At 46.5% G+C, this 17415-nt stretch overlaps 1 protein-coding gene across 2 annotated transcripts in view; it reads right to left on the bottom strand.

The window, feature by feature from the left end:
- Positions 1-1524: 1524 nt before the first annotated feature.
- The window catches only part of LOC137297807 (homeobox protein Mohawk-like), a 64913-nt gene continuing 49022 nt past the window's right edge, over positions 1525-17415 (bottom strand). The window contains exons 3-5 of one of the 2 annotated variants that reach the window (XM_067829761.1): positions 7116-7481; positions 2536-2590; positions 1525-2038 (exon numbers count right to left, since the gene is read on the bottom strand). In XM_067829761.1, the coding sequence (XP_067685862.1) occupies positions 1957-2038; positions 2536-2590; positions 7116-7481 (503 nt within the window). In that variant the 3' untranslated portion in view covers positions 1525-1956. The remainder of the gene's footprint in view (positions 2039-2535; positions 2591-7115; positions 7482-17415) is intronic. The other variant, XM_067829762.1, reaches the window with a different exon arrangement.

Below are 17415 nucleotides of genomic sequence, written 5' to 3'. Positions count from 1 at the left end.
TAATGGAGCATAAGTAGTTTCTGTTATCAAGTTCAACTCTTTAGCCACAAAGTGGGTTGCTTAGTCAGATGAGAGAGATGGTGATCAGATGATATACTGTTTCGATTTCAAATATGCTGTTTTCAATTTCGAATGTCTGTAAAGGTGTTCAGCTGACGGGTTTTGATATAGTTACACCCTGCACGGAGCTGTGTGATTACCTAACCGAGCCGTTAACACGGGTATTTCGACCTAGTGACAATTACCGTGTCTAAAGGAGGGTAGAGTTCTGATGTACAGTCTGTGCCCATGGTACGACTCCAACCGAACCTGGGACATGAAAGGACTTATGACGCTCCTCTGTCACCGTGTCAGGGTACACATAAGTTTCGCTATACGGTGCAAACTGGAGACTAGTCGTACTTTTATCGAACAACACAAGAAACCTCTTAGCGTGATCATTTCTCCCTCCCAAACAGGTCAGCCTTCATTTGAAGCAATGGTTCCCACCGAACAATAGACAGATGGCAAGTCTCAAATCAAGCAATGTATGAAGTCACCTCAGTGCACTGCGTGTGCCACTTAGCTCGACGACAATGTAAGCTTGCTGTACTTTCTCTGTCACTTCGCTCGATGACAACAGAACCGCGTAGCACTGCCCCTGTCACATAGCACGATGACATTTAGACTCTCTCTGCACTGCCTATGTCACACAGCACGATGACATGTAAACTCTCTGCCCGTCATTTGTCACTTAGCTCGATTGACACTGCCTGTTACTTAGCTCAATGACAATTAACCTCTCCGCACTGCCTCCGTCACATAGCACAATGACATTTAAACTGTCTGCACTTCCTCTGTCACTTAGCTCGATGACAGTGTAAGCTCGCTGCACTGCCTCTGTCACTTAGCATGATGGCAATTAAAGTATCTGCACTGCCTCTGTCATTTAGTGCAGTGACATTTAAACTCTCTGCACTCCCCCTGTCACGTAACACAATGACATTTAAACTCTCTAAACTGCCTTTGTCACCTGGCTCGATAACAATGTAAGCTCGCTGCACTGCCTCTGTCACTTAACATGATGGCAATTAAAGTATCTGCACTGCCTCTGTCATTTAGCGCAGTGACATTTAAACTCTCTACACTCAGATCGATGACTGACATTGTCTGCTGAAAAGAACCGACATATCCTCGTGGACCACGGGCTGCACTGACATTGTCTGCTGAACAGAACCAACATATCCTCGTGGATCACGGGCTTGGGTGTACCGTTAGGCATACCCTCGTCTGCCCATTCCTTGCAATCCCGCCACAGGACACAGGACATTTACTTTGTATATTGTGCTTGCAAATGATTGTATAATTAGCTCTTGGCTTGGTTTCATGCGCATTGGCCTATCGATGTACAAGTCAGTTCTGTAAGTCAAGTCGTGCTTGACTGGTCATGCCTGTTGGTCGTTCATCAAACACGGGCTTTTGAGAAGCAAACGTTTCAAAAACAAACGCCAATAGCCCCAATAAAACAAAACACACATACAAAACTAGAGGTAATTGTTTATTGCTTCGCAAAAATAAAGGACAGTACTTATCCTAGTTTGGCCATAGACAAGGCCACACCGTTTCACTTGAAACAAGAGCAACATACATACATCATAACAAGATATATACTCGGTCAGATCATGGCGCGTACAACTGACAATATGAGTTCGCTCCCTTTGCACCATCACAAGTTCTCTCCCCTGAGGCAAGATATTTTTGTTTTAAAAATTCACGTGAAATCTCGGGAGTTCTCAACTGTGTCAACAAATAGATATAAGAATGAACGATGCACAAAATATACATGCAGTTGACCATTTGTACGATAATATGAACGTGTTTGTGGTGAGACTGTGAAAACTAACGCTATACATGGAGAGAGACTTAACAATGAAAGGACACCAAGAACTGATGAACAGTTGTGAATCTCGGCGGCATCTATGGCCGCTGACTCGCGCGGGCTAGGTTGGTGAGAGCCAGGGCAGCATCTATCGTCTTCCAGTACATGTCCTTGTCCTCTCTGAAACAGGAAGGGAGAGAGAGTTCAGTGACACGAAACAATAAGGGAGTAAGACAACGAACAGCTAAGTACAGAAATATTGCCTCAGGTGTCGCGCTTCAAGTAAGCGAGACAGTGCGCTTTTCAATGACATTGCAGTCTGTGCCAATGTTGGGAGGAAAGCATGATTTGTCTCCTTGCGTCAGCTCAGGAAACCTTGTTAATCTAGACAGAATCCCTGTTCGTGAAGTCATACAGTTAAACACCTTTACTCATCAACGAATCTTCGATACGTCCATGTGTCCATTAATACAGGAGCTGCACGTGCCTTGGCTGGTACTATTTTGTTATTGTCGCGTAAAGTAAACGGCATGAATTTTCGATAACAACCAAATTACACAATCTTCTTGTTTATAAACCGAAAACAGATTTATTAACTGTACTACGTATCTACATAATTTACTATATCGTGCTTTTTTCTACAGTGCAACACATGAAAAAAGCCAGAACCTACTGACCTGTTGTCTGTTGTGCGTCGTTTTTTGGCAGGAAGCTCGCCATCCTCTGGGAAATCTGAAACATATACCTTAGAACATGACGAAAACCACCGAAGGGATGACATTGAACCTAACTAACGTCAGGCAGGGATCCACGGTAGACTCACCTGCCGTCAACAAGGATTGGCGTTAGAGCTACATGACGGCAAGGAAGGTTGCCGTTAGACCTACATGACGTCAAGAAGGGTCGACGTTAACCCTTCACGATATCAAAATGGGTTGACTTTAGACCTACATGACGCAGACAGGTCGACGTTCGACCTACATAAAGCCAAGACGGGTTAATATTAGGCCTACATGACGTCAAGATGGATTGACGTTAGACCTTTATGACGTCAAGATGGATTGACGTTAGACTTTTATGACGTCAACATGGATTGACGTCAGACCTTTATGACGTCAAGTAAGAACGACGCTAGACCTACATGTCATCAAAATGGGTTGACGTTCGACCTACATAACATCATGATGGAATGACGTTAGACCTACACAACGTCAAGAAGGGTCGACGTTAGCTCTATACATCAACATGGGTTGACTTTAGACCTACATGACGCAAAAACAGGTCGACGTTAGACCTACATGACGCCAAGACGAGTCGACGTTAAACCTGCATGACGTCAAGGAAGGATGGCGTTAGACCTACATGACGTCAAGAAGGGATGACATTCGACCTACATGACGTCAAGACAGGTCGACGTTAGACCTGCATGACGGCAAGGAAGGATGGCGTTAGACCTACATGACGTCAAGATGGGTTGACATTAGACCTACAAGATATGAAGATGTGTTGACGTTCGACCTACATGATGCCATGAAGGTTCAACATTCGACCTATATGACGTGAAGATGGGTTGACGTTCGACCTACATGATGCCAAGAAGAGTCGACGTTCGACCTACATGACGTCGAGATGGGTTGACGTTAGACCTCCATAGCGTCAAGATGTGTTGACGTTCGACCTACATGGTGCCAAGAAGGGTCAACATTCGACCTACATGACGTCAAGATGGGTTGACGTAAACATACATGATGGCAAGGAAGGACAACGTCAGACCTACATGACGTCAAGATGGGTTGACGTTAGACCTACATATCGTCAAGATGTAATGACGTTCGACCTACATGACGTCAAGATGGGTTGACGTAAAAATACATGACAGCAAGGAAGGACAACGTCAGACCTACTTGACGTCCAGATGGGTTGACGTTAGACCTACACAACGTCAAGAAGGGTCGACGTTAGCTCTACACATCACCATAGGTTAACTTAAGACCTACATGACGCAAAAACAGGTCGACATTCGACCTACATGACGTCAAGACAGGTCGACGTTAGACCTGCATGACGCCAAGACGAGTCGACGTTAAACCTGCATAACGTCAAGGAAGGATGGCGTTAGACCTATATGGTGGCAAGATGATGTTAGACCAACATGACGAAAACCTACATGACGGCAAAGAGAGGACAACCTCAGACCTACATGACGTCAAGATGGGTTGACATTAGACCTACAAGACATCAAGATGTGTTGATGTCCGACCTACATGGTGCCAAGAAGGGTCGACATTCGACCTACATGATGTCAAGATGGGTTCACATTAGACCTACAAGACACCAAGATGTGTTGACGTTCGACCTACATGATGCCAAGAAGGGTCAACATTCGACCTACATGACGTGAAGATGGGTTGACGTTAGACCTACATCGCGTCAAGATGTAATGACGTTCGACCTACATGACGCAAAGAAGGGTCGACGTCAGACCTACACGACGTCAAGATGAGTTGACATTAGACCTACATTGCGTCAGGATGTGTTGATGTTCGACCTACATGACGCTATGAAGGGTCGACGTTCGACCTACATGACGCCAAGACGGATCGACGTTAAACCTACATGAAGGACGACGCCAGACTTACATGACGTCGAAATGGGTTGACGTAAACCTACATGACGGCAAGGAGGGACGACGTCAGACCTATATGACGTAAGGATGAGCTGATGTTAGACCTACATGACGGCAAGAAGGTACGACGTTACACCCACATGACGTTAAGGAGGTACGAACTTTAGACCTACACAATTGTTGATGGGTTTATAGCAATTTTTTTATCCCTGATTCACATTTACTACCCGACGAGCGATGGATGAGAAATGTCAGAAACAAGATACCCCCGAGCTGTGGAACTTGACTCCAGCGCGTGCCCATTACTTGTACATAATTTGAGCATGGCATTATGAGCAAATTGCATGCACAATTGTCTTTCAAGTCTTAAAGAAGTTCTGATCTTCGGTTTCATTACTGACATTTTCCAAGCCATTACTGTTTCCTTTTCAGAGCCAACTTAATGTTTTCACTTAGTAAACAGATAATTCTAGGCTTTCAACATGTTTAATCTAACGGTATCATATGTCATAAGCGAAACACTTTATCCCATACCGAGGTCCGTGAAAGTAAGGAGAATGTCTAGAGTGAGTGGGTGAGTGAGTGAGGGTGGTTTTAGCAATAGTCAAGCAGTATCACGGAAGGAGACACCAGAACTGGGCTTTATACATTGCACAATCCAATAGGACGATTCTCTTGGTTTAACGTTCTGTTTCTACTGTATATGCAAGACGCAATAAGTCACGCAATCATCCACAATGTTGCTGCTTGGTGCAGATATACTATATAGTGAGTGAACTGACTCGTTGGAAGCGCTATCCGCTACGTTTTTGCACCACTTCAGCAGAATTTTAAGTCCCGTTCTGACGCACGTTCTACATTATCAGATGTTAACGGAAGGAATTTTCATATAAAAGGAAGGTTCGATTTAGTGCAAATTCGAGATCACAGCCTCTCCCGGCCAGGAACGTTGCGGACTGTGAGACGGAACATGCGTCATACAATGCACTTAGTGACCCCTCTGCAGTGGTCACACCACGAGATAACATACATGATGACTAATACCTCCCAAATCAATTTTTATCAGCATAATTTATTGCATTATTCAGCACTTGGGGAGTTGTCCACATGTATGGGTACTGCGCCATCTGACTTTTATAGGTCATTGTGATATATGTCATCTAGGCATGGTATAATTTATTTATTGCTAGTGCCACGAGGTGTGAAGTAATTACGACAATGGAATGCAGCCTGTACAGCGCGCGGGGATGTTTACAGCTCAGTACTCTGATGCCATATAGTGGTAGGTAGTAAAACGTACAGAATCAATAACACCAGCAGTACATCAGTCTTGTATATATCTGCTCCACACAGGCCTGCTCCGAATAGCCTATATACATCAATCGTTCCAGGGAAGTGAGTATTGACGCGCTGGTACTGGATATACACTGGCATTTATCGTCGGCTGGAGTTCTATTGGGAAACAAGAATCAATTACCATTCTATGATGCATCTAAAACCAGGCTGTCAATCAGTGAACAGAGTCACACAACTTCATGCACACTTGTCGACCAGTGGGTTAAAATACAACCCATCTACACAACTAGACTAGTTCTAATTAACACATGATGACTTAACATATCTTTGCACAGGCTAACCATGCGACAGGTCACAGGCAGGTAATACAACAGAGCCCGTGTGCTAATGGCCCCGACTCGAGAAGGAAGGGATTCCGCCAATCACAATGTGTCTAAAAAATCTGGAAAAAACACGACCTTGGTGATAAATTGACGTAGGATGTCGATTTCGTTTCCTCTGCGGTGATCAGTTAAGCTGGTAATCAATAGCTATCTGCGTGGCTGATGGGGGACACTGGAGTGGGAAGTGGATACTGTAGCGTCAATCAACTACCTCGTTGGAACTGATGAAGCTGGTGTTGTATAGTGGACCCTATGTCTCATAGAAGGGATTGCCTGATAGTCACAGCACCTCGGGAACAGACAACATTCTTTACTGATGTTCTGTGGTAGTTGGTTCAGAGTAAATATCGAATTATGAGGTGCAGAGACGATGCGCTGATTATCGCCGATTCTCTAAAGACATAAACCTGGTACACACTGAGGACTATGAACTGCATGCGTCACTGATTGTTGGTGCTGGTACGGCAGTAACACGCTCAAAGAACATTTGTTTAATGAGTAAACTGTATAGAATTTTCAAACATCCCGAAATAGTGCCTGAACTATTCTATCATATGTAATGCCAACTAAACCCACGTCTCGACTGATGATGGGTTGATTGTCTATGATGAATATCACCGTTGATATGATCCCTTGATTTCATAGTTGTGCTGGTCAGCAAGAAACAACAGGACGACCAGTCTGACGAACCAACAACACACGTGGGACTGACTGATCATTCTTCTTCACTTTATTGTAACGGATATCAGTAACTCTTCAACCAAAAAACGAATGATAGCAAACGATTCAATACCGCCTATTACGCTAATACACCTATTTCGTTCTTATATAAATCGGGCACCAAGAACACTGAAATGAACTCGTTGTGAACACAGAGTGGTGGTTATTGTTCAAGGTAGATAGCTACAACGTAGGTTAATTTTCTCGCAAAAGGGAGACAACTGTAACGTACCATCAAACACATTGTGGTGGTTATCGTTAAAAGGTGACGAGGCAGAGGATGTGGACATCTCCTCGTAGTCACGCGACCCCATGGATCCTGACTGCCGTCGGTCACGTGTTCTAGGAAGGTCGCCATCCTCCAAGCTCACAGGATGGTTGTAATGGTCATTCAGATACCTTTGAAGAATAGTGTTTTTGTATTTCAGGTGGCACCCTATGTCCTCCGGCGGAACAGACAGGGGCTCTTGCCTAAAATCCAGTGCTGAATTGTACGTAGGAGAGGCAGCCCGAGAAGGCACGATAGTGTCCATGGCGAGCGGATGGTCATCTGAGATCACTGCGGATTGGTCAATGGGGAATGTAGTGGGCTGCCCTCCTGAAAAAGAAGAATAACATTGATAAGATCGTCATACTCAAGCATCGTGAAACATGGAGGAGGTTCGTGCTATAAGCGACGTTATGATGGAGGGATGCGGGGCAGCGTCAGTCTCAGTCTCCCAGTTAACGTGACACAGCCCTGGCAATACAGTGAAGGTTATCTCAGTATAGACTGGTCCAGATCTTCATGAAGACGTGTATTTATAATGCATTAGGAAGATAAGTTGGTGTGTTTGCATCTCCACATGAATTATTCATGCACAATGTGCAATTGAGACTGGAACTATGATTAGTAATATCGATAAGCTTGTACCAGCCTGCATGGTTTAAACACTAGAGTCAGGAACTGTGTAGGAACCAGGCTGTTGAGACTCTTGAAAGTGGGTGGTCCCCGTGTGTGTTACTTCAATCTGTCCGCAATATGTACCAACAGCAAAAGAAATTTCGAAAAAAATGAAATCCCTTAAAAGTAAGCCTTCATGTTTATGTTAGATGCTTAAACACACGCACTAAAAGCAGAGTCGCGTTTCTTTTGCTGTTCATTATATAAGTCATGTTTTAACAATTTAAATACCCATGCAGTGACCAAGAGTGACATTCCATTATAAAACCATACTGCACCGAATACAACCACGAATAGAACCACGAATACAACCACCCTACTTCATAACAAACATCTCATGTCACGTCCAAAGTGCGAGTGATCCAAAATATCCAAGTTCACACAAATTGTCTTTACTAAATATTACGCATTACTATCTACGCCTACCGGGTACCCATTTACTGCTGCGTGCTCTGGGGCATATTTCAAACAATGAACCTGCTTAAAGAGACACCATGTGTTACATGTTACAGACCTACAGACACTATTAATGGCGTCGCTTGAGATGGATATTATGCAGCTGCAGTTGCTAACAGACAGCTAAACGGACAGCTAACATTCTTTCTCTCTTGCAGTCAGTGAGAGCATACCCTAACTCGTGGCGTTATTGCTTCGTGCCTGGCACGGGTCTGGCTACTGTTGGTTGACTTTATCACATTCAATACTAGAACGAACAGATCCTATGGGAAATCTGTTAGGACATATGACCGTAAATACATAACTTCTCCCACTAAATACCACAAACAAATCTAACACTAGCGTAACAACTGACATGATATCACACTTGAAATATCCGTGTAATAAATGTCAGTTCACCCAGGAATATATAATCGCAGTGGTTGCAATACTCACCCAGTGCTTAACGTAGACTAAACATTTCAGTGAACTTTAATATTAACCACAAACCTTCCAATACAGTATTTTGAGAACCGAAACGACGTACATCTCCATAATGGTGTATGGTATTTACCAGGAAATCTATTCACGTGGACCGGATATGAGATCTGAATGAATCTCTTGCTCTGACAGCCGGTGAGCCTGCGGCATCGTGCTTCAAGGGCGGTACTGCTGCACACCATGCAGCCCTCTACGTCAGGTTTCGACCCGCGTCTTAATAAATAAAGACTGAATAACAACATGCTTGCAGTCAAGTGTTGATAAACGTTGAATCAAAAGTTTAGCTGATGTCTTGGAATATACAAGCGACTCTAAATATTCAAATATTAATTGCAAGCCAAACCCATAGCACTTCTTGATCCTTTTTACGGAATTCCCTTCAGTCAACAAGTCTTGTTACAATGACACCGCGTGAGGCAGGAAGGGTCGGCCGTAATTAAGACAGCTGAGTTGAGTCAGCAGAATCCGAGATTCAATTTAAGCATTCAAGAAAACACCTAAACACATTTCGGACAAAAAGGTGATGGATATCTTGCAATCACACGCAAGGCAAGGGAAGGTAACCAAAAGAAATTATAGTGCATTGTTACCGTCGCGTGATTTAATCCCTCCCAGTTTGAACAACCCGCTGGTGCATCACGTTTTGAAAGCCCGTATCGCGCCCAAGGTTTAGCAGCATTGAGATCCAGGCCAGCCTAACAGTAGAGAAAATATATATTCAGACGTATTTTCGTGAGGTCAGCTTTGGCTGACGTTAAAATTTCAGCAAAAAGGTGGAGGAATGTCAGCAGACGTGAATCTTAACAATGGTAGCAGACGACATATTTAGGAAAGGTAAACGACCGTGGGTGGAACAAGAAGGACGATGACGTCAACAGTTTTGTGTCACCCGATACTGACGGCAATGAGATTGGGAACACGTGTACGTGCCACGTTTATTCGGTGGAGGAATTAGCTAAACGAGCGTGTTATTATTAAAATTTTACTGAACTGAGTCAGCTGAGGGTTACCATATTTCTGGCAACTACAACGTCCGACCTTACACCAATAATACTTTCTAGAGTTAAATTGGTGGGTCCCGGAAATAGGAACCTTCGATATGGTTTCACGGCTTATCGCCACAATCGTTTTCATCATCACCAGCTCTTTGATTATCCACAAAGAAATTAATATGGACAAATATATCGGTTATATTAGTGTGGAACCACTAAAGCCAACACATCATCAAACCTATGCTTAGTGTTACTCTATTATGTTGAGACATGACGTAAAAAGCAATTGCAACAAATCTCTGATAGAAATGGTGGTCTCGTTTAATGCAAAATGGTGTGGGTAAAATTATTGCTACAGCAGTGCTTGTGGTGCTCCTGACCACCATGACATTGTTGGTATAGCGCTGACTGTGGTGTTCCTGACCGCCATGATGTTGTTGGTATAGCACTGACTGTGGTGTTCCTGACCACCATGACATTGTTATTATAGCGCTGACTGTGGTGTTCCTGACCGCCATGATGCTGTTGGTATAGCGCTGACTGTGGTGTCACTGACTGCCATGATGTTGTTGGTATAGCGCTGACTGTGGTGTTCCTGACCGCCATGATGTTGTTGGTATAGCGCCGACTATGGTGTTCCTGACCGCCATGATGTTGTTGGTATAGCGCTGACTGTGGTGTCACTGACTGCCATGATGTTGTTGGTATAGCGCCGACTGTGGTGTTCCTGACCGCCATGATGTTGTTGGTATAGCGCTGACTGTGGTGTTCCTGACCGCCATGATGTTGTTGGTATAGCGCTGGCTGTGGTGTTCCTGACCGCCATGACATTGTTATTATAGCGCCGACTGTGGTGTTCCTGACTGCCACGATGCTGTTGGTATAGCGCTGGCTGTGGTGTTCCTGACCGCCATGATGTTGTTGGTATAGCGCTGGCTGTGGTGTTCCTGACCGCCATGACATTGTTATTATAGCGCTGACTGTGGTGTTCCTCACCGCCATGATGTTGTTGGTATAGCGCTGACTGTGGTGTTCCTGACCGCCATGATGTTGTTGTTATAGCGGTGGCTGTTATAGTCCCATGGCCCCGTTGAGTTGGTGTTATAGTCCCATGGCCCCGTTGAGTTGGTGTTATAGTCCCATGGCCCCGTTGAGTTGATGTTATAGTCCCATGGCCCCGTTGAGTTGATGTTATAGTCCCATGGCCCCGTTGAGTTGATGCTATAGTCCCATGGCCCCGTTGAGTTGATGCTATAGTCCCATGGCCTCGTTGAGGTGATGTTATAGTCCCATGACCCCGTTGAGGTGATGTTATAGTCCGATGGACTCGTTGAGGTGATGTTATAGTCCCATGGCCTCATTGAGGTGATGTTATAGTCCCATGGCCCCGTTGAGGTGATGTTATGGTCCCATGGCCCCGTTGAGTTGATGTTATAGTTCCATGGCCCCGTTGAGTTGATGTTATAGTCCCATGGCCCCGTTGAGTTGGTGTTATAGTCCCATGGCCCCGTTGATTTGATGTTATAGTCCCATGGCCCCGTTGATTTGATGTTATAGTCCCATGGCCCCGTTGAGGTGATGTTATAGTCCCATGGCCCCGTTGAGGTGTTGTTATAGTCCCATGGCCCCGTTGATTTGATGTTATAGTCCCATGGCCCCGTTGAGTTGGTGTTATAGTCCCATGGTCTCGTTGAGGTGATGTTATAGTCCCATGGCCTCATTGAGGTGATGTTATAGTCCCATGACCTCGTTGGGGTGATGTTATAGTCCCATGGCCTCGTTGATTTGATGCTATAGCCCTATGGCCCCGTTGAGGTGATGTTATAGTCCCATGGACTCGTTGAGGTGATGTTATAGTCCCATGGCCTCGTTGAGGTGATGTTATAGTCCCATGGCCCCGTTGAGGTGATGTTATAGTCCCATGGCCTCGTTGAGGTGATGTTATAGTCCCATGACCTCGTTGGGGTGATGTTATAGTCCCATGGCCTCGTTGATTTGATGCTATAGCCCTATGGCCCCGTTGAGGTGATGTTATAGTCCCATGGACTCGTTGAGTTGATGTTATAGTCCCATGGACTCGTTGAGGTGATGTTATAGTCCCATGGCCCCGTTGAGTTGATGTTATAGTTCCATGGCCCCGTAGAGTTGATGTTATAGTCCCATGGCCTCGTTGAGGTGATGTTATAGTTCCATGGTCCCGTTGAGGTGATGTTATAGTCCCATGGCCCCGTTGATTTGATTTTATAGTCTCATGGCCCCGTTGAGTTGATGTTATAGTCCCATGGCCCCGTTGAGTTGGTGTTATAGTTACATGGCCCCGTTGAGGTGATGTTATAGTCCCATGGCCTCGTTGGGGTGATGTTATAGTCCCATGGCCTCGTTGATTTGATGCTATAGCCCTATGGCCCCGTTGAGGTGATGTTATAGTCCCATGGACTCGTTGAGGTGATGTTATAGTCCCATGGCCCCGTTGAGTTGATGTTATAGTCCCATGGACTCGTTGAGTTGATGTTATAGTTCCATGGCCCCGTTGAGTTGATGTTATAGTCCCATGGCCTCGTTGAGGTGATGTTATAGTTCCATGGCCCCGTTGAGGTGATGTTATAGTCCCATGGCCCCGTTGATTTGATGTTATAGTCTCATGGCCCCGTTGAGTTGGTGTTATAGTCCCATGGCCCCGTTGAGTTGATGTTATAGTCCCATGGCCCCGTTGAGTTGGTGTTATAGTTACATGGCCCCGTTGAGGTGATGTTATAGTCCCATGGCCTCGTTGAGGTGATGCTATAGTCCCATGGCCCCGTTGAGTTGATGTTATAGTTACATGGCCCCGTTGAGTTGATGTTATAGTTCCATAGCCTCGTTGAGGTGATGCTATAGTCCCTTACACCCGTTGGGTTTATGTGATAGTGGCACATCCCTGTGGCTGTACAGCTTATAGTTACTGTCATACGTTAATGCTGGTCTTCTTAATGTCATTTTGGTATACTCGGAATGGGTGACTCTTGTGCTATACATTAATGCTGGTATTGTTTACTCTATTTATACGCTGCGACAATCATCCAGCATGACTCATCAGCGCGAATGGTGGACTGACGTAATTCCAGTTTATTGCCAGCTGTTCCAGACACTGCGAGAGCTACAAAATATAACTTCAAAGGAATAAGTTCGTTCTTAATGTGTTTAAGGGCTTGTTTGGTGTCAACGACCTGGCAAAAACTTTATTGACAAAATGATAATTGTAAACTGCATGTGAAATGACTGTTTCTTTCCCTTCGCACCAGGGTCATATAATCATACAAACATGCAGGACGTTTGTCCGTTAACAATGCCTCTCCATCTAATGCTGTAAAAATCGTCCTCAGATCCCCTCCACAAGCTACTGGGTTCGTCTCAATATGATACCAGCACAAAACATCAATAGTAGTGGTTTACGCACAGCAGAGACATAAAGGTTATCGCGATACGGCGCTGAGCATTATCACAAACATAGCTGCTTCTGAATGTGCATATTGCATGTATTCAGTGCAGGTGGATGAACAGTTATGTTCATGACATGTCTCGGATGCAGAGCTGCTTGAAGTAGCTGATGTGGTGCGTAAGGGGTAGGTGTGGTAAGGGTGTGGGGTAGTGAGATGGTAAGGGTGAGGGTCGGGGTGCTGGAGAGGGGTCCGAGTAGGGGAAATGGGTGAAGGTAATTCATCACAGCAATATTCAAGCAGTATCAGCACTTAATACCAAAAACACCTATTGTTGAAAAAAAAACATCCCTGCATCCGATTACACGGCGTCCTCATGTCCTGTAATCTCATTATGGACTACCCGAGCATGTCCCGTGTTTCCTCAACATAATAAGTGAAGAAACCCATTAGGCTGATATTGAAGAGTGTTGATTTATCCATGACTCAACTTCACACACAGACACCCATCATAGCATATAACATCACCACGCCTATTATAGCATATAACACCTTCATCACACCCATGATAGCCTATAACACCTTCACCACACCCATCATAGCATATAACACCTTTACCACGCCCATCATAGCATAAAATACCTTCACCACGCCCATCATAGCATATAACACCTTCACCACGCCCATCATAGCATATAACACTTTCACCACGCCCAAAATAACATATACCACGTTCACCACGCCCATAGTAATAAATACCACCTTCACCACGCCCATCATAGCTTACAATGCCTTCACAACATACTTCGTAACATCAAAAACCTTCACACAGGCATCCATAACACAAAACATCTTCACCACGCCCACAATAGCATATAACACCTTCACCACGTCCATCACACATGGATGCATAACCCCTCCACGTGCAAACGCACATCATAACGTATAACAGCTTCACACACACAAACTTCACCAGACCAAGAAGGTATCAAGAGGTAGAAAGAGACTGGCATGTATCTTCTTATTCGTGCACCCATGAAACGCACGAGGTACTTCAATCATTGTCTGAGAGTATTAGATACACACATGCCATCTTGAAATGTTATGATAGCACTTGTCTTATCATTTCTAAACTTCACTGCATGAAATGAATTTACAAGTTGCATTACGGGCTTGGGTATATGCATATTTGCTCAGGACTAGTCTGAAAGATACCTAAAAATACACACATACACGGAGGAAAGTCTGTACAACCTAAGTTTGAAATACTACATCACACGTCAGACATTACATAGTAAACGTGTGGCCCAGTCTACAATTTACATTTCAAATCCCGGACATGCCCGATACTGATCAATGGTTTGTCCCCTCCGTGATCGTGAGATACTGAACTAGCTCACTGACTAGATGAGAGCACACAGCTGCCCATGTCGGTCGTGGAACACCGCAATCAGTCGAGGACCGTCACGTGTTACATGAAATATGACTTTTATCAAGCACAATGTTCAGCGCAAACTGTCTTTCTTATTGAAGGTTTTCAACACAAAACCAGTGCGACAGTATCCTATCCATTGTACTGAGATTGAAAAGAAAAGAACATGTTACCATGCTGACTGAGCTGATCGAAAACCATGTCGGACTTCACCGGCATGTAAACATCGGGCATTGAACAGAACAGCCAATCGACCTGTTACCAAGCGGTTGCTTACCCAGGTGCACTCTCACACCGGATTTATTGTTCTCGGATCACAAACATTCTGATTCAACCTGAGACCTTCACTCTTGAAGTACCCGGGTTAATTGTACAGTGGCACGGCGGTATGTCATAATGAACATATCACAGTAGTCTGTATCCACATGACGCCGGCGACGGGTCAGAGTAGTCTGTATCCACATGACGCCGCCGACGGGACAGAGTAGTCTGTATCCACATGACGCCGGCGACGGGTCGGTTTAGGGACAGAGTAGTCTGTATCCACATGACGCCGGTGACGGGACAGAGTAGTCTGTATCCACATGACGCCGGCGACGGGTGAGAGTAGTCTGTATCCACATGACGCCGGCGACGGGTCGGTTTAGGGACAGAGTAGTCTGTATCCACATGACGCCGGCGACGGGTCGGTTTAGGGACAGAGTAGTCTGTATCCACATGACGCCGGCGACGGGACAGAGTAGTCTGTATCCACATGACGCCGGCGACGGGTCGGTTTAGGGACAGAGTAGTCTGTATCCACATGACGCCGGCGACGGGTCAGAGTAGTCTGTATCCACATGACGCCGGCGACGGGTCAGAGTAGTCTGTATCCACATGACGCCGCCGACGGGACAGAGTAGTCTGTATCCACATGACGCCGGCGACGGGTCGGTTTAGGGACAGAGTAGTCTGTATCCACATGACGCCGGCGACGGGTCGGTTTAGGGACAGAGTAGTCTGTATCCACATGACGCCGCCGACGGGTCAGAGTAGTCTGTATCCACATGACGCCGGCGACGGGTCGGTTTAGGGACAGAGTAGTCTGTATCCACATGACGCCGGCGACGGGTCGGTTTAGGGACAGAGTAGTCTGTATCCACATGACGCCGGCGACGGGTCGGAGTAGTCTGTATCCACATGATGTCGGCGACGGGTCGGTTTAGGGACAAAGTAGTCTGTATCCACATGACGCCGGCGACGGGACAGAGTAGTCTGTATCCACATGACGCCGGCGACGGGTCAGAATAGTCTGTATCCACATGACGCCGCCGACGGGTCAGAGTAGTCTGTATCCACATGACGCCGGCGACGGGACAGAGTAGTCTGTATCCACATGACGCCGGTGACGGGTCAGAGTAGTCTGTATCCACATGACGCCGGCGACGGGTCAGAGTAGTCTGTATCCACATGATGCCGGCGACGGGTCGGTTTAGGGACAGAGTAGTCTGTATCCACATGACGCCGGCGACGGGTCGGTTTAGGGACAGAGTAGTCTGTATCCACATGACGCCGGCGACGGGTGAGAGTAGTCTGTATCCACATGACGCCGGCGACGGGACAGAGTAGTCTGTATCCACATGACGCCGGCGACGGGTCGGTTTAGGGACAGAGTAGTCTGTATCCACATGACGCCGGCGACGGGTCAGAGTAGTCTGTATCCACATGACGCCGCCGACGGGACAGAGTAGTCTGTATCCACATGACGCCGGCGACGGGTCGGTTTAGGGACAGAGTAGTCTGTATCCACATGACGCCGGCGACGGGTCGGTTTAGGGACAGAGTAGTCTGTATCCACATGACGCCGGCGACGGGTCAGAGTAGTCTGTATCCACATGACGCCGGCGACGGGTCGGTTTAGGGACAGAGTAGTCTGTATCCACATGACGCCGGCGACGGGTCAGAGTAGTCTGTATCCACATGATGCCGGCGACGGGTCGGTTTAGGGACAGAGTAGTCTGTATCCACATGACGCCGGCGACGGGTCGGTTTAGGGACAGAGTAGTCTGTATCCACATGACGCCGGCGACGGGTCGGAGTAGTCTGTATCCACATGATGTTGGCGACGGGTCGGTTTAGGGACAGAGTAGTCTGTATCCACATGACGCCGGCGACGGGACAGAGTAGTCTGTATCCACATGACGCCGGCGACGGGTCAGAATAGTCTGTATCCACATGACGCCGCCGACGGGTCAGAGTAGTCTGTATCCACATGACGCCGGCGACGGGACAGAGTAGTCTGTATCCACATGACGCCGGCGACGGGTCAGAGTAGTCTGTATCCACATGACGCCGGCGACGGGTCAGAGTAGTCTGTATCCACATGACGCCGGCGACGGGTTGGTTTAGGGACAGAGTAGTCTGTATCCACATGACGCCGGCGACGGGTCGGAGTAGTCTATATCCACATGACGCCGGCTACGGGTCAGAATAGTCTGTATCCACATGACGCCGGCGACGGGTCAGAGTAGTCTGTATCCACATGACGCCGGCGACGGGTCGGAGTAGTCTGTATCCACATGACGCCGGCGACGGGTCGGAGTAGTCTGTATCCACATGACGCCGGCGACGGGACAGAGTAGTCTGTATCCACATGACGCCGGCGACGGGACAGAGTAGTCTGTATCCACATGACGCCGGCGACGGGTCGGTTTAGGGACAGAGTAGTTAACTTGGCATTTTCCCTTCAGCCATGTACTCTCCTGAGTATAAAGGAGAGATATAGGGTTCTAAGGTGGTGGTATTTACCTTCCGTATGAGATCATGAAATTTCA

Source organism: Haliotis asinina, chromosome 10 (genome assembly GCF_037392515.1).
Source record: "Haliotis asinina isolate JCU_RB_2024 chromosome 10, JCU_Hal_asi_v2, whole genome shotgun sequence".
In the NCBI taxonomy this organism is placed as follows: Eukaryota; Metazoa; Mollusca; class Gastropoda; order Lepetellida; family Haliotidae; genus Haliotis; species Haliotis asinina.
Note: the sequence above shows the minus strand (reverse complement) of the source record. Positions and strands in the feature narration are given on the sequence as shown.